General features: G+C 42.0%; 3 protein-coding genes across 4 annotated transcripts; all 3 read left to right on the top strand.

Moving 5' to 3' along the window:
- Positions 1 to 1,633: 1,633 nt before the first annotated feature.
- Positions 1,634 to 8,804, top strand: LOC149978769 (tetraspanin-1-like). The gene is made up of 8 exons (XM_090194426.1): positions 1,634 to 1,849; positions 3,653 to 3,734; positions 6,152 to 6,367; positions 6,653 to 6,727; positions 7,279 to 7,386; positions 7,613 to 7,747; positions 7,960 to 8,052; positions 8,285 to 8,804. The coding sequence occupies exons 2-8, from the start codon at positions 3,678 to 3,680 to the stop codon at positions 8,336 to 8,338; spliced, it is 738 nt and encodes a 245-aa protein (XP_090050552.1). The 5' UTR covers positions 1,634 to 1,849; positions 3,653 to 3,677; the 3' UTR covers positions 8,339 to 8,804.
- A 999-nt stretch (positions 8,805 to 9,803) lies between these two features.
- LOC110516103 (tetraspanin-16) lies at positions 9,804 to 17,359 on the top strand. Of its 2 annotated transcripts, XM_090194425.1 has the most exons (8): positions 9,804 to 11,426; positions 11,774 to 11,882; positions 12,876 to 13,073; positions 14,210 to 14,284; positions 14,703 to 14,810; positions 15,474 to 15,629; positions 15,949 to 16,032; positions 17,207 to 17,359. In XM_090194425.1, exons 2-8 carry the CDS (start codon positions 11,814 to 11,816, stop codon positions 17,264 to 17,266), a joined length of 750 nt encoding a protein of 249 aa, XP_090050551.1. In that variant the 5' UTR covers positions 9,804 to 11,426; positions 11,774 to 11,813; the 3' UTR covers positions 17,267 to 17,359. The 2 variants fall into 2 exon arrangements, with proteins under 2 accessions (XP_090050551.1, XP_090050550.1); XM_090194424.1 differs by lacking the exon at positions 9,804 to 11,426 and having other exon boundaries at positions 11,665 to 11,882.
- A 1,130-nt stretch (positions 17,360 to 18,489) lies between these two features.
- LOC110511666 (DAN domain family member 5-like) lies at positions 18,490 to 20,111 on the top strand. Its single transcript, XM_021592482.3, has 2 exons — positions 18,490 to 19,129; positions 19,328 to 20,111. The coding sequence occupies exons 1-2, from the start codon at positions 18,599 to 18,601 to the stop codon at positions 19,619 to 19,621; spliced, it is 825 nt and encodes a 274-aa protein (XP_021448157.2). The 5' UTR covers positions 18,490 to 18,598; the 3' UTR covers positions 19,622 to 20,111.
- The last annotated feature ends 1,986 nt before the right edge of the window (positions 20,112 to 22,097 follow it).

The following is a 22,097-nucleotide window of genomic DNA, read 5'->3' as shown; positions in this document are numbered from 1 at the left end:
CCTCTAGAGTGTGTGTGTGTGTTTTCACCCTCTAGAGTGTGTGTGTTTTCACCCTCTAGAGTGTGTGTGTGTGTGTGTGTGTGTTTTCACCCTCTAGAGTGTGTGTGTGTGTGTGTTTTCACCCTCGAGTGTGTGTGTGTGTTTTCACCCTCTAGAGTGTGTGTGTTTTCACCCTCTAGAGTGTGTGTGTTTTCACCCTCTAGAGTGTGTGTGTGTGTGTGTTTTCACCCTCTACAGTGTGTGTGTGTGTTTTCACCCTCTAGAGTGTGTGTGTTTTCACCCTCTAGAGTGTGTGTGTGTGTTTTCACCCTCTAGAGTGTGTGTGTGTGTTTTCACCCTCTAGAGTGTGTGTGTGTGTTTTCACCCTCTAGAGTGTGTGTGTTTTCACCCTCTAGAGTGTGTGTGTTTTCACCCTCTAGAGTGTGTGTGTGTGTTTTCACCCTCTAGAGTGTGTGTGTGTGTTTTCACCCTCTAGAGTGTGTGTGTTTTCACCCTCTAGAGTGTGTGTGTTTTCACCCTCTAGAGTATGTGTGTGTTTTCACCCTCTAGAGTATGTGTGTGTGTTTTCACCCTCTAGAGTGTGTGTGTTTTCACCCTCTAGAGTGTGTGTGTGTGTGTGTGTTTTCACCCTCTAGAGTGTGTGTGTGTGTGTGTTTTCACCCTCGAGTGTGTGTGTGTGTTTTCACCCTCTAGAGTGTGTGTGTTTTCACCCTCTAGAGTGTGTGTGTTTTCACCCTCTAGAGTGTGTGTGTGTGTGTTTTCACCCTCTACAGTGTGTGTGTGTGTTTTCACCCTCTAGAGTGTGTGTGTTTTCACCCTCTAGAGTGTGTGTGTGTGTTTTCACCCTCTAGAGTGTGTGTGTGTGTTTTCACCCTCTAGAGTGTGTGTGTGTGTGTTTTCACCCTCTAGAGTGTGTGTGTTTTCACCCTCTAGAGTGTGTGTGTTTTCACCCTCTAGAGTATGTGTGTGTTTTCACCCTCTAGAGTATGTGTGTGTTTTCACCCTCTAGAGTGTGTGTGTGTGTGTGTGTTTTCACCCTCTAGAGTGTGTGTGTGTGTGTGTGTTTTCACCCTCGAGTGTGTGTGTGTGTTTTCACCCTCTAGAGTGTGTGTGTTTTCACCCTCTAGAGTGTGTGTGTGTGTGTGTTTTCACCCTCTAGAGTGTGTGTGTTTTCACCCTCTAGAGTGTGTGTGTGTGTTTTCACCCTCTAGAGTGTGTGTGTGTGTTTTCACCCTCTAGAGTGTGTGTGTGTTTTCACCCTCTAGAGTGTGTGTGTGTGTGTTTTCACCCTCTAGAGTGTGTGTGTTTTCACCCTCTAGAGTATGTGTGTGTTTTCACCCTCTAGAGTGTGTGTGTGTGTTTTCACCCTCTAGAGTGTGTGTGTTTTCACCCTCTAGAGTGTGTGTGTTTTCACCCTCTAGAGTGTGTGTGTGTGTTTTCACCCTCTAGAGTGTGTGTGTGTGTTTTCACCCTCTAGAGTGTGTGTGTGTGTGTTTTCACCCTCTAGAGTGTGTGTGTTTTCACCCTCTAGAGTGTGTGTGTTTTCACCCTCTAGAGTATGTGTGTGTTTTCACCCTCTAGAGTGTGTGTGTGTGTTTTCACCCTCTAGAGTGTGTGTGTTTTCACCCTCTAGAGTATGTGTGTGTTTTCACCTCCGTCATAAAGTTCCCTCTAGTAGGACTTTAGCCACCAGGAAGTTGTCCTAGACTAGAAACCAATCAGTGGTGCGCTGGTCACTTCCTCCTTCCCCTCGTGTGTGTTTGTGAGACCTGTGGGGGTGGGTGAGGATAAAGGGCCAGATAGAGACGCACACTCCTCTCAAACATCAACAGTCATCACCTCAGCACAGGTAAGAGACTCAATTATTCTACTCCATTTAAAATAATACACAATACACAAACTTGAATGATATAATCATATTTGTCTGATGTGCTACATAAAAACCCCATGAAAACCAGTACTTTCTTCAGTAAATAAACTAATACTCAATGTAATAAATTTTGTGACACAGGTCACATTTGCATCTAATTTGCAACAGAAAGTCAGATCATATACATCCAGGGAAATTGTTCTATTTAACTGATACATTGTATAACAAATATTTATTGTTTTGTCTGTAAGAAGGGAGATTATTTTTGGGATTAATACATTACTTATTAACATGAACCAGGTTACTGTTGTTTGAACCTCCCTGTATCTAAGGGGAGAACTTTGCCCAATGGATGAAAGACTGGTTCACATTAAAGCTCTAACAGTCATGAGATCAAATGGCATCTTATTAATGACGTGGTAATATTTTGATGGTGCTGCTGCATTCTCATACATTAGTCATGTAACGAGAGGGAAACTGAGACTCCTGGGATGGTGTTGTTGATAAGTCACATTTAGGGCCAGTTTCATGGACACATGCTATTTAGTCCAGGACTAGACGTAAATCCTCGTCCGGGAAACTCACCCTTACCTTTGTTTTAAGAACATGTCGTCCGGTAACATTCTGCCTCTCAATCTTGTTATTTCCTGGTCACGGGGATGTTTATGGCCCTGTGGGTAGCTGGTTAAAGTTGTCAAAGTACACTAAAGACTGACGCATAAACAGCAATAAGGAACAACCTGGTCATTGTGGCAATTAAAACTAGGCTTGGTCTCATCCATTGACACTTCTCCAGTTCACGGGAAGCCAGCGAGCTACTAGAGAAGAGGGTATAAACTAATACAGGATTTGACATAACAATTCAAAACGATACGTCTGCGTGTGTTGTGGAGTCTTTCCTATGATAATAAAGTATAATAGGCTACAATAGACAACTCTGGCCAAAACAACTAGGCTTGGACTCGTCCAGAGACACTTTTCCAATTCCCACGAAAGCCAACAAGCTACTGAAGAAACAGACCATAAAGATATTATGGGGGTTGATAGCTAGGTCTCTGTATCTCATGGAGGTGTTTTCTATGCTACTGAACGTCAGTGACTGCCAGGAAGATTCTGATAAGACTCCTTGACTGTTCCAATAATACCAACGCCTGTAAAATACCTCTAGTAATAAAACATCCACTCTGAGCGTGTCCCAAATGACCAGAACCCATTAATTAACAGTTATCTGCCAAGTAGCTCCGACTTCAAGTAAAAGAGATGGACTGGTACTTGCAAGGTCTTGCAAGGTGTGAAATCCACATTACCAGTCTAAGGGTTTTTGAGGGGTGTTGGACTGACAATTGAAATGAGGAAGCAAGCGACATTGTGATTGGTAGGTCTTAGAATTTGGCTGGCAAACAACACAGCTTTACAAAATGGAAATGTTGGTTCGGTGGTTGTCTTTTCTGATTGTTCATTTCAACTCCAAACCCAGTTTATTTCTCCGTGAAAACAAATAAAATGCTAAATTTAGAGAGCATTTATTTCGCCCCATAACCGTCTCCTTCTCCCTGGTTAATGTGTAACTAAAATGGATGCTATGCCATTGTAAAATGACTCAGACAAGCCTGGTATAACATTCTGTGGTCTTGTAACCAGACAGGTTGGCTGTCTAGTTACAACTCTACAGCTTTATGTACACACACACACACACTGGCCTGAAACCGTAACTGACTGAATATTCTGCATGTCCAAGTCCATCTCCTAAACTCACTGTTGAAGTTTTGTTTTGTTTTTCAGGAGTAGGAAACAACAGACGACAAAGATGTGTTGCTCCGGGTTTCTCAAGATTATGATGTTCATCTTCAATGGAGCCATCTTTGTAAGATTCAACTTCTATTCAGCTAACATTCAATTATCCCCCATCTCCTATATTCCATCAGAATACTCACACCAAAACAGTCTATAGAAAGCTTCTGTTTTCAGCATAATATGCTATTAAATTCACTAAGGTTCTATAGTACTGAAAGGAGTTTGATGGCTTTGAATTAAGTTGTCACTTCCCCTGTCCTCTTTAGCACTCTGGATTTGTAGATGTCCACATAACCGCCATTTTGAACCCAAGCCTCCTGACCTGTTAGGGTCAATGACCCCTTAGATATTTTCAAGGTCATTCAGAGAGCGAACAGGATAAGAAAGTGCACTTCAGAACAGGAATGTGTCACATCCAAGTTCCACAGGGACCATAAATGACAGTCATATCTTTGTGAGGATAGATTTGTGTATTGAGGAAAACTTTACCTAAACTCAGCAAAAAAAGAAATGTCCTCTCACTGTCAACTGCATTTATTTTAAGCAAACTTAACATGTGTAAATATTTGAGTGAACATAACAAGATTCAACAACTGAGACATAAACTGAACAAGTTCCACAGACATGTGACTAACAGAAATGGAATAATGTGTCCCTGAACAAAGGGGGGGGGGGGGGGGGGGGGGGGGGTCAAAAGTAACAGTGAGTATCTGGTGTGGCCACCAGCTGCATTAAGTACTGCACTGCATCTCCTCCACATGGACTGCACCATATTTGCCAGTTCTTGCTGTGAGATGTTACCCCACTCTTCCACCAAGGCACCTGCAAGTTCCCGGACATTTCTGTGGGGAATGGCTCTAGCCCTCACCCTCCGATCCAACAGGTCCCAGACGTGCTCAATGGGATTGAGATCTGGGCTCTTCGCTGGCCATGGCAGAACACGGACATTACTGTCTTGCAGGAAATCACGCACAGAACGAGCAGTATGGCTGGTGGCATTGTCATGCTGGAGGGTAATGTCAGGATGAGCCTGCAGGAAGGGTACCACATGAGGGAGGAGGATGTCTTCCCTGTAATGCACCACATTGACATTGCCTGAGTGACAACAAGCTTAGTCCGATGATGCTGTGACACACCACCCCAGACCATGACGGACCCTCCACCTCCAAATCGATCCCGCTCCAGTGTACAGGCCTCGGTGTAACGCTCATTCCTTCTATGATAAACGTGAATCCGACCATCATCCCTGGTGAGACAAAACCGTGACTCATCAGTGAAGAGCACTTTTTGCCATTCCTGTCTAGTCCAGCGACAGTGGGTTTGTGCCCATAGGCGACACTGTTGTCGGTGATGTCTGGTGAGGACCTGCCTTACAACAGGCCTACAAGCCCTCAGTCCAGCCTCTCTCAGCCTATTGCAGACAGTCTGAGCACTGATGGATTGTGCGTTCCTGGTGTAACTCGGGCAGTTGTTGTTGTCATCCTGTACCTGTCCCGCAGGTGTGATGTTCGGATGTACCGATCCTGTGCAGGTGTTGTTACACGTGGTCTGCCACTGGGAGGATGATCAGCTGTCCGTCCAGTCTCCCTGTAGCGCTGTCTTAGGCATCTCACAGTACGGACATTGCAATTTATTGCCCTGGCCACATCTGCAGTCCTCATGCCTCCTTGCAGCATGCCTAAGGCACGTTCACCCAGATGAGCAGGGACCCTGGGCATCTTTCTTTTGGTGTTTTTCAGGGTCAGTAGAAAGGCATCTTTAGTGTCCTAAGTTTCCATAACTGTGACCTTAATTGCCTACCGTCTGTAAGCTGTTAGTGTCTTAACAACCATTCCACAAGTGCATGTTCATTAATGGTTTATGGTTCATTGAACAAATCAAATCAAATGTATTTATATAGCCCTTCGTACATCAGCTGATATCTCAAAGTGCTGTACAGAAACCCAGCCTAAAACCCCAAACAGCAAGCAATGCAGATGTAGAAGCATGGTGGCTAGGAAAAACTCCCTAGAAAGGCCAGCATGGGAAACAGTGTTTAAACCCTTTACAATGAAGATCTGTGAAGTTATTTGGATTTTTACGAATTATCTTTGAAAGACAAGGTCCTGAAAAAGGGACATTTCTTTTTTTGCTGAGTTTACATACTCTCTGGTTATGATATTACCCAGAACTAATATTGTAAGTCATTTTTAGTCACAGTAAGAAGATGAATTACCTGCCTTGTCATACTAGCTAATTACTGTGGGTTCGGGATTTCTTTCAAAAATGGTGAAGTTAATGGTTGTAGAGATGACCATATTGTGTATGATGACAACATTTGCCCCACTTATTCTCCACGACGCATTCTAATGATATGGTTTAGAGTTTTCAAAGAACATTCCAAGTATACTCCCTGTACTCTTCATCAACATTTTCCCACACACTAAAACTATCCCCTCCCCCTATTTCTCCTCTTTCTCTCTCCCACCTCCCTGTTGTGTGTATCAGTTGGCAGGTGTGGCCATCCTGGCAGTGGGGGTGTGGGTGAAGGTGGACAGTGGCTCTCTACTGGGAGTACTAGACAACATTAAGGATGCCCCAGCAGAACTGGGCCAGCTGGCTAACGTGGCCTACCTGCTCATGGGGGTCGGAGGGGTCCTGCTGATCATGGGCTTCCTAGGGTGCTGTGGAGCCATGAAGGAGTCCAGGTGTATGCTGATGCTGGTGTGTCATCTTTGACCATTGAACATAAATATTCAGAAATCGATTTAATACAAATACCAACTTGACTTTTACTCTGTTTATTTTTGAATATTCGTACTGGTATGGAAAGATTAATTCATTATTTGTTACTTAAAAAAAATGTTTTGTGCAAAATTACTTTCTTTGTTGATATACACAATTATATATTTATAGAATTTTGACCTTTGATCTAATGTGATAGTTTTGACCCTTTGTTTTTTTCCCATCAAACCCTTAACCCCTGTATGCTTGTCTGTTCCTTTCCAGTTCTTCATCATCATCCTGATCATATTCATTGCAGAGGTGGCTGGGTGCGTGGTGGTCCTCGTCTTCCAACCACTGGTAGGTAGTTATTAACACTGTATGGGCCCTGGTCTTGTGATTATTGTGACTTTGCCATTGTAATTGTTTGTAAGCTTGTGTAGTCAAATGAATCTATGATCGTATGCTATCCATTTGTTGTTTGTATGCTGTTCTTTGTATGACATTTTAATATTTGATTATTAACCAATGATATTAGGCCACTCTTGGCCACGATTACAGACACCTGTGTCTTTTGACACTATATAAACGAGTCATCCCGCAGTGTTTGTGATTATACCCTGATGAAGACAGCTTGGCTGTCGAAACGTTGGTAATAAAATTTTTGCATCTGAGCTCCTAGAGTGTGCGGCTCTCTTTTATTTTCAAGTTTTCTACTCCGCTAGCCAGCACCTCGCCTAAATAGGTGTGCGTTTCTTTTTCTTCTAGATGGTTTTGTTCATATTGGCAGATGAAAACAGTTTTTATAGTTTATAGTTTTTACAGTAGTAAATCAAATAGCCTAATGTTGGGACAATAAAGATTTTCTGATTTTGTGGAAATGGGTTTGTGTTCTGTTTTGTATGTTTTAGGCTAAGGAAGTTCTTGAGGACCTTAGTGAGAAGGTTGTTGACAGCATTCAAAAAGACTATGGGAAGGATGAGAGCCTGACTTCACTATGGAATGGTACCATGGAACAGGTATACTTCATTCATTCACACTACTATATTAAGTAGTGAATTTACTGCCACTCTGCCAGTGGATGTTATTAGCGCCCTTCTGTGTACTCAATAAATGCATATGTTCTTATGCAGATTATTTACAGGTTTCAGAGAAGGCAGTGGTGCTCGGCTACGCTAGTTGCTTACTGTGTTCTGTAGATGCTACCATGTCATAATGATTTGTGTCTCTGTGCTTCCCTCCTAGTTCAAGTGCTGTGGATACCGCAATTACACAGACTTCGATGGATCCCCTTTCCAAGAGAACCCAACTAACCCTACGTACCCACCAACATGTTGCAGTAAAACTGAAACGTGTGCAGCTGCTGCTGCTGAAAGCTCGGTACAGAGATCTAACAGTACAATACAGGGTCTTCCGATGTGCTGTGTTTAGACCAGCAGGGTTTCCTTACACTTTGGTTGGGTCACATAGTCATGAACATCTCCTGCCCCCGGCTAGGTTTTACATTTAATAGCCTGTGTTTGTGTGTTTATAATCATTGAATCCCCATGCAGCTATCTAATTCTAATACTGGAGTGCTGTTTCCTCCCCAGAATGTCATTGGCTGCTTTACCATGTTGCTGAACCTGATAGAGGACAACGCTGTCATCATTGGAGCTGTTGGACTGGGCATCGCTGCGCTTGAGGTACAGTACACCTGTTACAATACTATCAGCATCCCAAATAGCATCCTATTCCCTACATAGTGCCCAACGTTTGACCAGAGCCCTATGGGCCCTCTTCAGGAGTAGTGCATTATAAAGGTGTTAGGGTGCAATTTGGGCCATAGTCAAAAGTAATGCACTATAAAGGGATTAGGATGCCATTTGGAACGTACCATTATATTCCGTTAACACTTGTGACGTGTCATCGTTTCAGATTGCTGCCATGGTGGTGTCAATGGTTCTCTACCAACAGATTGGTAACAAGTAGCACTGAGGACCCCGACATCCAGGACCACGCCTGTTTAACCATCATCATTGCCTCACCTTGACACCTTCAGTCGACATGTTTAATTTCAAACACCAAAGATTATTAAAATATTTCAATTATAAAAGAAAAACAAGAGAGGAAAGAGCGTTGTTCAAAACCCTGTTGTGACTCGATCACCTCCATGGTATATCAACAATATCTGGGCACATATACTGTATAGGGCCTACTGTATACATTCAGTACTTATTTATGTGTAAATTAGATTCCTTTATCTCTATCCTTATTTGTTTATTGCTGAAGCTGAAGACTTTACATGAAGGTATGATGTTTTGAGAAGGTAATTGCTTTACACTTGCTCTAACTGGCAAGACTTTTTATTTTATGTTTTATTCTACAGTCTTGAATGGATATACAGTGTCTCATTTTGTACATATAAATATTGAAGTTTAGAAATTACCACATTCAATCTGACTTGTTTATTTCTTGTTCTATTCTTTACGAGGAAATTAAACATGTTCTTATTTGCAATAGTTTCTCAATCATATTCACCTAAAGTTGGCATCTACTAGGCTACTTTTTAGATCAGACTTGCAGATTCGGTGCCTCTTTTTAAATCCCTGCTGAAGACAAGACTTTTATGAAGATGCTTTTAATGTATGATTTTAATTAACTATTTTTTAATTCTCCTTCCTCCTGTCTTTGTTAGTATTTATATTTTATGATATGAAGCACTTTTACTTGTATTGACAGCCTGGTCTCAGACTAGATGTAACATAGTAAATGTAAATCTGTGAAATGCAAATTAGTATGATATGTTACTTTTGGTATAGTTACATAACAGATGGTTAATTAAATGAAAGCAGGGTGGTTGACTGGGTGGGCGTATAAGGCGAACTTCTAGCAACCCAAAGGTTGAGCGTTTGAACCTCATCACGGACAACTTTAGAAACTACTTACTACTTTTTTGCTACTTTGCAACTACTTAACATGCTAGCTAACCCTTCCCCTAACCCTTTTAGCTAACCATAACCATTTTAGCTAACCATTTCCCTGACCTTAACCCTAACCCCTAGCCTAGCTAACATTAGCCAGCTAGCTAACGTTAGCCACCTAGCTATATTTTGTAACATTGTATGTTTTATTGTAATTTGTAACATATCATACGAAATGGGTGGTGAACATCCTTAAATTAATACATACCCTACAAAATGTAACATATCATACTATATACAGTGCCTTTCGAAAGTATTCAGACCCCTTGACTTTTTCCACATTTTGTTACGTTACTGGCTTATTCTAAAATGTATTACATTGCTTTCTCCCCCTCAATCTACACACATAATGACAAAGCAAAAATATTTATAAAAACTGATATCCAATTTACATAAGTATTCAGACCATTTACTCAGTACTTTGTTGAAGCACCTTTGGCAGCAATTACAGCATTGAGTTTTCTTGGGTATGACGCTACAAGCTTGGCACGCCTGTATTTGGGGAGTTTCTCCCATTCTTCTCTGCAGATCCTCTCAAACTCTGTCAAGTTAGATGGGGAGCATTGCTGCACAGCTATTTTCAGGTCTCTCCAGAGACTTTCGATCGGGTTCAAGTCCGGGCTCTGGCTGGGCCACTCAAGGACATTCAGAGACTTGTCCCGAAGCCACTTCTATGTTGTCTTGGTTGTGTTTAGGGTCGTTGTCCTGTTGGAAGGTGAACCATTGCCCCAGTCTGAGGTCCCAAACGCTCTGGAGCAGGTTTTCATCAAGGGTCTCTCTGTACTTTGCGCCGTTCATCTTTCCCTCATTCCTGACTAGTCTCCCAGTACCAGCCACTGAAAAACATCCCCACAGCATGATGCTGTCACCACCATGCTTCACTGTTGGGATGGTGCCAGGTTTCCTCCAGACATGAAGCTTGGCATTAAGGCCAAAGAGTTCAATCTTGGCTTCATCAGAACAGAGAATCTTGTTTCTCATGGTCTGAGAGTCCTTTAGGTGCCTTTGGGCAAACTCCAAGTGGGCTGTCATTTGCCTTTTCATGAGGAGTGGCTTCCGTCTGGCAACTCTACTATAAAGACCTGATTGGTGGAGTGCTGCAGAGATGGTTGTCCTTCTGGAAGGTTCTCCCATTTCCACATAGGAACTTTGGAGCTCTGACAGAGTGACCATCAGGTTCTTGGTCACCTCCCTGACCAAGGCCCTTCTTCCCCGATTGCTCAGTTTGGCCAGGTGGCCAACTCTAGGAAGAGTCTCTGTTGTTCCAAACTTCTTCCATTTAAGAATGATGGAGGCCACTGTGTTCTTGTGGACCTTCAAGGCTGCATATATTTTTTGATATCCTTCCCCAGATCTGTGCCTTGGCACAACCCTGTCTCGGTGCTCTACGGACAGTTCCTTCGACCTCAAGGCTTGGTTTTTGCTCTGACATGCACTGTCAACTGTGGGACCTTATATACATACACAGGTGTGTGCCTTTCCAAATCACGTACAATTAATTGAATTTACCACAGGTGGATTCCAATCAAATTGTAGAAGCATCTCAAGGATGATCAATGGAAACAGGATCAATTTCGAGTCTCATAGAAAAGATGCTGAATACTTAAGTAAATAAGGTATTTGTTTTTTATTTTAAATACACTTGCAAACATTTCTAAAAACCTGTTTTCGCTTTGTCATTATTGGATATTGTGTGTAGATTGCTGAGGGGATAAAAAAATATATATTTTAGAATAAGGCTAACGTAACAAAATGTGGAAAAAGTCAAGGGGTCTGAATACTTTCCGATGGGCTGTAGCGTGTCATACATAGATTTACATACAGAATAATATGAAATGCTCTGATACCAGGTTCCTATTGAAAAGCACAATAGAAATAAAGTTAACATTGTATCCTCGAGCTACATCTATTGTTACAAAATGTTAATTGTGACACCTCTGATTATGACCTTATGACCCAGAACTGCCTTGCCCTGGGAAACGGGTGCGCATTGCCATGAAGAAGGTTCGTGCTCGTGCCCCTGTCAAAAGAAGATACCAATAGCAAGTTAGCTTGTCAGCTGGGCTAGCTAAATACAACTTGTAGCCTACAAAAAGGTCATTAAGAATGCAAGCGCAACTCATTAATTTGCCAATTATTGAACAGCTAATAAGGAATTTCATAACTTTTAGCTTTTGCCTTTGGCCAATTATGTATACAGTAGCTAGCTAGCTAACGTTATTTAACTAGCTAAAAATGCAAATTTTTCAAAAGGAATATGAAATATCCAAGCCTATAGTAGCTAGTTAACTTCTAGCTAACTTTGGATAACATTATTTTTGCATGTAATGAGTGTTTGTCATGTCAATGATGGATAACAATTCAACAACAACGTTGAGTATTGAACATTTCCAGATTATTGGTCTATGTGAAAAATGTTAACCTGTATGTATGGTTTCCGTAGATTGAACGAACCGGTTCATGACATTACAGCGCTGTCAGCCATGTCCAGACTACATCACCTGTATGGCCTGTTGAGGTACCTGATGATGTTACTCAGTGGCATCATATTTGTAAGTGCATCGTTTTTTGTGTGCTTTTTGGGGGGGTTATCTGTAGATTATACCAAAAGAGGCTATTAGGCTGGACCTCAATCAAACCCACACTGCAGAACGAATACATTCACTACAACATGTAGGTTGGAGTGAAAGTTCGATAGAATCATCAGACCACAGGGAATCAGAGAATCTCCTTTGAATCTCCATGGTGCTGCTTTTTAGGATGTCAATATAAATGAATGTATTTATGGTTGTTTGTAATTTGAACTTGCCTTTTAATCATTATGTGTTATTGTTTTTACCATTGAGGACCACTTTGGAAACAAGCGTTTTAATTAATACATTCAAGTGATATCCTCTGGGTCCATATTGTACACTTTGTTGTATATGTCTGTTACCCAAAATAAATTCAATTCAAATAGCTTTTTAGTCCAAGACTATGCTTAATCGGTTCTAGGAAACTGGCCCTATGTGTTACAGATGGTATGCTCAGGATAGTCCAACGTTTTAAATTCAATATAGTTTAGTTGAGGCCCTGCATTCATTTCAGAATCTAGTTTGAACAACTCTTAGCCTGTGTCTACAGTAATTGTTGGAGAAAACACGATAATGATGCATCAATAAGATCAATCTCATGTTAATTCACCCAATCAGTATGTCCAATGTCAATACACTCTATCAATACCCTTTACATTTTTTTTTATTTTTACCTTTGTTAAGAACAAATTATTATTTTCAATGACAACCCACTGTTCCTAGGCTAACTGCCTGTTCAGGGGCCGAACGGCAGATTTGTACCTTGTCAGCTCAGGGATTTGAACTTGCAACCTTTCGGTTACTAGTCCAACGCTCTTAACAACCAGGCTACCCACAATCTCATGGATGCGCATCTCATTCTCTACACCAATATGGTCGCCTGACCAGTTCCCCCACGGGACACTGTCTTAAATCAGAAGGTTCTACAATCTAGTCATTCTAACTCTATGGTCCATCTCTTCCCCCATCCAGGTGAGTGGCCTTGTGCTGTTTGGCCTAGGCGTGTGGATTAGGTACGGGGCGGCCACCTTTGTCCAGGTGATGGGCTCTTTCTCGGCACAGCTGGTGACCATCAGCTATGTGTGTATGTGCCTGGGGGCCATCCTGTCTCTGCTGGGGTTCATTGGCTGCTATGGGGCCTGGAGCGAGAACCGCTGCCTCATCTTGCTGGTAAGAGACCGTGAATCCCAAACCACCCCCTCGCCCCTACCAATTCGCTCTGAGGGCCCTCTGTTGACGCGTGTTGTTGTCAAAACTCAGAGGGTGACTTCCAGAGGGTGACAAGGGGGTCAATAAACTCTAACTTCTGGACAAACTCGTGACTTGAAGGAGGCAATTCATGTTTCACTTTTAAATAATAAAACAAACATGAAATTCAAATGAGCAAATTCCCCCTGTCGTTTTACAAGATATAAACCTCATCGACAGTATAACATGGGGGGGACTACCATTTGGGGCTCAGTCTAGAAGAAAGGTGGGTCACTTTTGTGGAGTGTAGTCTTCATAAAGTCTTGGTAATGGTTGAGAGTCTGTTAGAAGGAGCCATTTTGGCCTACTTATTTGGTTGTTGTGTTGTGTAGTCTATACCCTTGTTTCTCAAACCTCTCCTCGGGGACCCCCAGATGTTTCACAATTTTGTTGTAGCCCTGAACTAGCACACCTGGGCCACGTTCAGTTGCCAAATGTTGTCGAACATTGCAGATAGTGAAGCCATGAGTATAGCCGACATGATTCCTTTTTCCACATGTTGGAGAGGCATGTTTGTTCTACATAACATATTTCTATCTGAACGTTCCAAGATGTTGTGTCCTTCTGAACGGATTTAAGTAGTCAATCAAGGGCTTGATTATTAGTTGAATCAGATGTGCTAGGCAAGTTCCACAGAGAAATGTGATGGTTGCTCTATAGTCTTTGTGTATTCCACTTAAAGAGATTGAACGGGATCTTAAGCATTTACGAATTCGTAACATATCGTACGAATTGGAATTGCTAACATAGCATAAGAATTGCATGATTTAATTTTTTAAAAATTTTTTTTAGGACGTTGTAAGGATGACGTTGTACAAAATTGTGCACACTTTTCAGACGCCTGTTTTGGCTCGTGAGCTCTACTTTCAAAACTACTGGGTGAAATTATACAAAACATCTGTAGCGTCACTTTAATTTGTACACTAGATGGAACTATATGTTGGGTCACAGGAGACCAGGAAGTGGGAATGCACAGGTATAGAGAGTGTACAGTTCTTACCCTGCTCACCTTTGGAACTATGATGTGGTTCATTCTAACCCTCTCCTTGATCTGACAGTATTTCTTCATCGTGTCCATGATGTTTACAGCTGAGGTTACTGGGGTTATTTTCATCTTGGTGTACAAAGATCTGGTAAGCACAGACGATCCATTCTCACGCCCTCACTGGCTCAACTGTAACTATAATAATGTGCAAAACACAGATTATCCACTCACCCTCACTGTTTAAACTGTAAAGAAGATGCCATACAAAGCACATACGATCCACTCACACCCTCACTGTCTAAACTGCAAAATAAAAACTGTACGAAGCACAGACAATCCACATTGACCCTATCCTCACTGTCTAAACTGCAACAAAGATACTGTACAATGCACAGATGATCTATTCACTTTCACTATCTAAACTGCAACAAAGAAACTGTACAAAGCACAGATGATTCATACACAGCCTTACTGTCTGAACTTCTACAAAAATGCTGTAAAGTTTTCTTGGTGGGATTAACAGTCAAGCACTGGGGTAAATGATTGGGCGACTTCCTGTGTTTCAGGTGGAGGTTATGATTCGTGGAGCCAGTAAGGACTCTTTACGGATGTCCTATATGGGACCAACGGCTTCAGACCCCATATCAACAGCCTGGAACACCATCATGGTCCATGTGAGTGGGCTATGTGAACTCTGACTTTAAAGGGGCAATCAGCAGTTGCTACATTCATTTTTTGGACTTATAAATTATTTATAAATAACCATTGATTCTTGAAGTTTATAACTTATAAATGCCTCATGAGCTTAGTTCAGAACCCAAAATATACTGTAAGCTTGTTTTACTCCAATGTTTGTGAACAAAGTAAATGTAAACAAACACTACATAGCCTAAAAACATTGTTACAACTATGATGTTGATATCATGGATGATCAGTTCTTGAATCCATATCTCTGTTTATGAATTTGAGAGTGGTTATATTTCTCCAGCCTCATCCCTCAGCTTTTTACCAAAACGGGTGGGGGGGACGCTTTGTCATTTTTTTACTGCTGATTGCCGCTTAATACCAGTAGGATCTACCATACCCTGGGTACCAGTCTATCATTCCACTCCTTGCCTCTCCTTGTCATGCCAAACTTTGGCATATGACACGAACTACAAGGAGTGCAATGTTTGCACTAAACAGGTCTGGTTTTCAGACTAGAGCTACCATTCTTCACTGTATATGTGCAAAAGCTCCGGAAGAAACATGTAAGCCCATCGAAATTGTCAATGGGAACCAATAGAAGCCCACCTGTTTCACTGTCTCAACGCTCTGCCTTTCTCTACTGTGTGCAGTACAAGTGCTGTGGCTTTGACAACTCCACGGAAGACTTCAAGAACTCCGTGTTCAGTGCTAACACTGGCCTGTTGTACCCCAAGACGTGCTGTGTTGACCTGACGAGCACCGCCTGCGATGGCCTCGACACCACCCAGGGCCTGATACACCCAAAGGTAGGGTAGACTTTTCCACATGAATAAGCCGAGCCAAACCAAGCTGTACCGAGCTGGCCTGGTTACACATCCACCATAGCTGGAACGACTTTGACCCCTTTCACTCTATCGTGTTGACCCACAGCAAACTGTTCTGGTTTGGATATTTTCTTACATTTGTCTTTTTCAGCATGGTTCCAGAAACTATGGTGGATGTAGCAGTGTCAAAAGTCATTACTCCGTTGCCTATTTCTAACGGCCAAATCCTAACTTGGGTAGTGGCCATGTCTTGTGAAGGAACAGATGGTGACGTCCTCTTTATCTATCTGTCGGTCACCAGAGCTGCATTACCAAACTGATTAATGTGATCCGGGACCAGAGTGTCATCTTTGGCTCCACTGCTTCTGGGATCTGTGTCATGGAGGTAAGGGTCGTTTCAGATTAGCCCAAATTTATATGGTGAGATTTGCCCAAACTTACACTACCGTTCAAAAGTTTGGGGTCACTTAGAAATGACTTTGTTTTTGTCCATTAAAATAACATAAAATTGATCAGAAATACAGTGTAGACATTGTTAATGTTGTAAATGACTATTGTAGCTGGAAACGGCTGATTTATTTTAATGGAATATCTACATAGGCGTACAGAGGCCCATTATCAGCAACCATCACTCCTGTGTTCCAATGGCACGTTGTGCTAGCTAATCCAAGTTTATCATTTTAAAAGGCTAATTGATCATTAGAAAACCCTTTTGCAATTATGTTTTGCACAGCTGAAAATTGTTGTTCTGATTAAAGAAGCAATAAAACTGGCCTTCTTTAGACTAGTTGAGTATCTGGAGCATCAGCTTTTGGGGGTTCGATTACAGGCTCAAAATGGTCAGAAACAAAGAACTTTCTTCTGAAACTCGTCAGTGTATTCTTGCACCATGTACAGTAGGGAATAGCGTGCTATTTGGGATGCAGTCTTATGCTATTTGGGATGCAGACTTATGCTATTTGGGATGCAGTCTTATGCTATTTGGGATGCAGTCTTATGCTATTTGGTATGCAGTCTTATGCTATTTGGGATGCAGTCTTATGCTATTTGGGATGCAGTCTTATGCTATTTGGGATGCAGTCTTATGCTATTTGGGATGCAGTCTTATGCTATTTGGGATGCAGTCTTATGCTATTTGGGATGCAGTCTTATGCTATTTGGGATGCAGACTTATGCTATTTGGGATGCAGATTTGCCTTTGCATCCACTATTGAAATGACTCCATTCATGACACTGTTCTCCTGAGCGACTCCAGAACCACTAACACCACCCCAACACAAATTAACCGAAACATTAACTTAGCCTCAAAGTTAGACTTTTGTGGTAAAACATAGGTACCACATGCAGTGTGTGTGTGTGCGTGTGCGCATGCTCGATGTGAACAACCCCATTACCACATGAGTGAACTCAGCAAAGCCAGCTAAACCTATTTCAGAAGAGTCAAAGTTAGACAGAGATATAGTTTCCCTTCCGTGGCCTGTGGTATGTTAATGACCCTTCAATGTGTTTCCCGTGGCCAAATACGTGTGTGTGGTTTTTGTTGTGTGTGTCTGTTTCAGTTGGCGTCCATGATGGTGTCAGTAGTGTTGTTCGTCAGACTAGGCAACACCTATTATTAGACCAGCAGCAACACAGAGAACAGAGCCTGACCCAGGCATGGTAGGTCAACCAGACCAGAGACAACACCATAATAAATGAGACTTGCAGATGAAGCCTCCTTGTCAGTAGACTGTGGTTATTGTGGTGCTTAGGGACTGCTTAGGGTTTATGGTGGATGTGGGAGGGTGGGTGTGTCTCTCTGTATGTGAATTTGTGATGATTAGCAGTCTAGTGAACAGGAAAACTCTTTGACAACTACTCCCTCTTGTGGAATATATCTGTCAGTGTCAGAGGCAGAATCACAGTATCATGGTCAGTCACATGTCTGGGAACATTAAGTAACATTGAGTTATAATATAATAATATATGCCATTTAGCAGACACTTTAATCCAAAGGGGTTTACGGTAGTGCGTGCATACATTTTTGTTCTCCTTTACAGTTACTTCACTCAGTAACAGTTATTCTGAACTTCACTTGGTCAGGTGTCTAACAGATAGAAGCTGCCTATGGGAAAGTGGTCGAGGGGGGGGTGGGGATGGGAATGTGGTCGAGGGGGGGTGGGGATGGGAAAGTTCATGTGTCAATTAACACAGAGCCCATGGGAACTCCTAGCAGGGTTCTAGAACTCCAGACAGCCAGTGACTGATCAGGTCATGGGTGAGAGAACACAGGACTCTAATGGCATTATGATGGGCCATAACAAGGGAGCTGGGCTTTATACCCACGGAACATAAACACATTATGACTTTACCACCACATGTAGTGAAAGCCCCTTGTTTGGCTAGGTATTATTCTGTTGATACAGGGTACCTCTCAAACTCACATCCTCAGAGCTTAGCAAAACTCTATAGGACTACTTCAAATGTCTTCACCACCTTTCAAACACTCACCTGTAATAAACGTAAACCCTTTGAAGTTGTCAATGTCAATGGATCTTATGACCCAGCAGGTGTAGTTCAGTCTGGGCGGTTCTTGATGTTTAAAGAAAGATGTTTTTATGGTATTATGTCATGTTTTGTGTTGATCCCAGGAAGAGTAGCTGCTGCTTCAGCAACTGCTAATGGGGATCCTAATAAAATCCTAAATGCTAGGTGTGATATACTGACCATTATCATGGGAATTATGACACCTTCCAAGAGGTGAAGGCTGGGTTGGTTGGTTATTTCTTATAAAAGGCTGCCACCAACTCCAGTGTCTCGTAGCCCAGACTGACAGCAAGGTTTTCATTTGGAACCTTGAATCACTAAAATATAGACAACCAATTGATTATTGATTTATTTGCTGTGGAATAATTAGTGTTTTCTGAATCTGGAACAAAATATCAAAGATTTTCTCTTTTTGTTGGGGAAAAATGACTTTCTTCATCAACTTTGTGTTTTTGTCCACATTTTCTGCCGTGGCTTTGTCTCTTCCATTCCCTCACAACTCCATCAAGAGCGTTCCTAAGAATGGCGCGAGCCGGGACTTTGAATCATCCGGTAACGGTCCAGTCGACGAACAGGAGCCTATTCGGGGAACGGTCAAAGTAGTCAAACTCAACCCCAATAACCTGGGTCTGTCGGGTCTTTTTAGACGAGGCGGGATTTTCCCCCGTGGTGCGCCCGGTCCGAGGATGCCTTTCCCAGCCTTCTTGTCCACGGGTCGCCCTGGCCCTCTTGCGCTCCCTGACAAAGCAGCTGCGGTGCCTCTGCATCCACTGTCACATCTGCACCACGACAGTCAGGGCAATGGCGGGGTGGGTATGAAGAAGAGGCAAGGATTTGAGATGTGGCAGAGGGCCATAGATAAGAGCGCCCACAGTAAGACCATGTCCATGTCGCTGCCCCTCAGTCTCAAAGACTCTGCCAACAGACAGAGCTGCGCCGCGGTGCCTTTTACTCAGGTGAGGCAGACCTTTCAATTTTGGTTAACAATGACAAAGATGGTGTAGGACAGTAGGCCTAATGTTTAATCAAATTATTAGACTAAATTAGAAAGTTAAAAGGGATATTTTTTAATAAGTAGGGCCTAATGCTTGAAACATCAAAATACGAAATGTTTATGCGAGTCTAATTTTTTTAAATCGATCTTCCTTGTACAGCGGATAACGTCCGATGGCTGCAACGCGGTGACAGTCCACAACAAACTGTGCTTCGGTCAATGCAGTTCGCTGTTCATTCCCTCTGGTTGGGAGTCTGCCAGGCTGACGGGTGCAGGGGGACACCGCCGTGCGCCCTGTTCCCGCTGCGCTCCATCCAAGGCTCACACGGTGACGGTGCCTCTGCGCTGTGGGATGGAGGTGCGGGAGAAGCGCGTGATGGTGGTGGAAGAATGCAAATGTGAGACTGGTCGTGAGGAGGGGAATATCGAGGCTGTGGCCTCCATGCACTTGTAACTGAAGATACTGTAGTTTAAGGGCGACATTTTCCAGGTGCAAAAGCTCTGTGCGAATTAGAAAACGCACACTGCGAAATTATAATGAAGTTTATAGTATTTTTTGCACATTGCAACGCAACATTCTTGCACTACGAAAATATCGCCCTAAATACTTGTTTCCCCCCTCACAGCACCTGCTCTAGCCTATTTTGATGACTCTATTCATCGTTTTTGGACAGAAAATATTTATATTGTGATGTCAGATGTGGACATTGATTATGTGTATTGTATGTGTGAGTCTGAATTTCTAATTCAGAGAAAAACGATTTGGAGGCAAGTGCCACCAATGATTGTTGACAAGTGACTAACATTTTTAGTCATGAACATTTCTGTTCAACCCTGTGGCAGAATGAGTCATCCACTCCACAGTGTAATCATGTTGAATAACTTGTTTAGTTTCATCTGAACTGAACTGCATTTTGTTTTTGTGAAATAAAAATGTCAATCTATTTTTGGCTTGTTACTTGGTTTTACCCTTGATGTGCTTTGATTCATGCAAGAGAATCTACATAGAAAACATGTAGTATTCCAAGAGAATCTACATAGAAAACATGTAGTATTCCAAGAGAATATACATAGAAAACATGTAGTATTCCAAGAGAATATACATAGAAAACATGTAGTATTCCAAGAGAATCTACATAGAAAACATGTACTATTCCAAGAGAATATACATAGAAAACATGTAGTATTCCAAGAGAATATACATAGAAAACATGTAGTATTCCAAGAGAATCTACATAGAAAACATGTACTATTCCAAGAGAATATACATAGAAAACATGTAGTATTCCAAGAGAATATACATAGAAAACATGTAGTATTCCAAGAGAATATACATAGAAAACATGTACTATTCCAAGAGAATCTACATAGAAAACATGTAGTATTCCAAGAGAATATACATAGAAAACATGTACTATTCCAAGAGAATATACATAGAAAACATGTAGTATTCCAAGAGAATATACATAGAAAACATGTAGTATTCCAAGAGAATCTACATAGAAAACATGTAGTATTCCAAGCGAATCTACATAGAAAACATGTAGTATTCCAAGAGAATCTACATAGAAAACATGTAGTATTCCAAGAGAATATACATAGAAAACATGTAGTATTCCAGGAGAATATACATAGAAAACATGTAGTATTCCAAGCACTAAAGTATTCCAGTAGTATCGGCCTCCATGTTTTATTAAAATGTTTTAGTGCAGTTTCACCACACTCCAGTTACATCTGAAAGCAGTGACCTGCCCAAATGGCACCCTATTTCTTATTTAGTGCACTATAGTCAGACGTAGTGCACTCTATAGGGGATAGGGTGCCATTTGGGATGAAGAGCTGGTGTGTACACAAGCATTGAACATGGGCACTTTAGAGGAGCAAACAGAGGGAATTGTTTCAGCATGAGACACTGCATTATGTATCAGGCATCTTGTCTCTTTCTCCCCTGGCTCTTTCACTGTGGTGGGAATTCTTCTTGACATCCTTAAAGCCACAATCTGGAGTTTGTGTTTCAGCAAAACGGTGGCCCCGCCACACTACTTGGTTTGGTATAAAACTGAGGGATAATGTGACCACTCTAAAATGAAAATCTGTTGTACCAATGATTCTTTAAGGTTATACTGAGCTTAAGTTCCATTCCTCAACAATCAATGGGTATATAATTAGTTGATATTACTATTGAACAGTGTCCCAGATCTCAGACTGTAGCTTTTAAACCTGCAGATGCACTTGAATGTTTTCAGTTAGGGGCCTAAAACAAGTATTATTCATTTATTTCCTGGAACCTGGACCTTTGTGTGTGAGTGTGTGTGTGTGTGTGTGTGTGTGTGTGTGTGTGTGTGTGTGTGTGTGTGTGTCTGGTAAAATGAACTCATCCCACACATCCATACATCCCCAGTGGAATATAAAGGAGGCTCTTCTTTACATTGTGTAGCCTGGCCTTGGCATGCTGTCAATAACACCGCTTACTTACTTACTCACAGCAATTTGCATTCAGTGTTTTATAAAGCTATGGGGGATGCTTGCATTGATTGAGGCCCATGGATTTAGGCCTACATTTGCATTTGCAAAGGGTTGACGGCTATATTTCCACAAAAGAGTTTGACGAGAATAATATTTGCTCTGGACTTAACATATAGAATAAAATAAGGGGGTCTGGTTAGTAAGGAGGGGAAGGTCTGGGCTGTTGTTATTTCTCATCTCCGTTGAGTGGGGAGGTTACGAGGGTAAACTAACACATCCAATCAGAGTTGCCTCAGCTCTGAGGCCTACATCTCCATCATCCATCTGACGTGCTAATGATCAAGATATTTAATCAACAGACTGACTGGATATTCCAAGACTGAATGTTGCATGTTTGCATGCTTAATTTACATAATGTTGAAAGGGAGGTAATCTCGGCATATAGTGGGTGGGGGGGAGGGGGG

Source organism: Oncorhynchus mykiss, chromosome 13 (assembly GCF_057628025.1).
Source record: "Oncorhynchus mykiss isolate SJ-2025 chromosome 13, ASM5762802v1, whole genome shotgun sequence".
In the NCBI taxonomy this organism is placed as follows: Eukaryota; Metazoa; Chordata; class Actinopteri; order Salmoniformes; family Salmonidae; genus Oncorhynchus; species Oncorhynchus mykiss.
The sequence above is the reverse complement of the archived record's forward strand: the minus strand, read 5'-3'. Positions and strand labels throughout refer to the sequence as shown.

Coding starts and splice junctions, on each gene's coding strand:
- LOC149978769 (XM_090194426.1), top strand. CDS start 3,678: ATGTGTTGCTCCGGGTTTCTCAAGATTATGATGTTCATCTTCAATGGA. Junction 7,387..7,612: donor GGAATGGTACCATGGAACAG/GTATACTTCATT, acceptor CTTCCCTCCTAG/TTCAAGTGCTGTGGATACCG. Junction 8,053..8,284: donor TGGGCATCGCTGCGCTTGAG/GTACAGTACACC, acceptor TCATCGTTTCAG/ATTGCTGCCATGGTGGTGTC.
- LOC110516103 (XM_090194424.1), top strand. CDS start 11,745: ATGTTAACCTGTATGTATGGTTTCCGTAGATTGAACGAACCGGTTCAT. Junction 14,285..14,702: donor TCTTGGTGTACAAAGATCTG/GTAAGCACAGAC, acceptor CCTGTGTTTCAG/GTGGAGGTTATGATTCGTGG. Junction 16,033..17,206: donor CTGGGATCTGTGTCATGGAG/GTAAGGGTCGTT, acceptor TGTCTGTTTCAG/TTGGCGTCCATGATGGTGTC.
- LOC110511666 (XM_021592482.3), top strand. CDS start 18,599: ATGACTTTCTTCATCAACTTTGTGTTTTTGTCCACATTTTCTGCCGTG. Junction 19,130..19,327: donor CCGCGGTGCCTTTTACTCAG/GTGAGGCAGACC, acceptor TTCCTTGTACAG/CGGATAACGTCCGATGGCTG.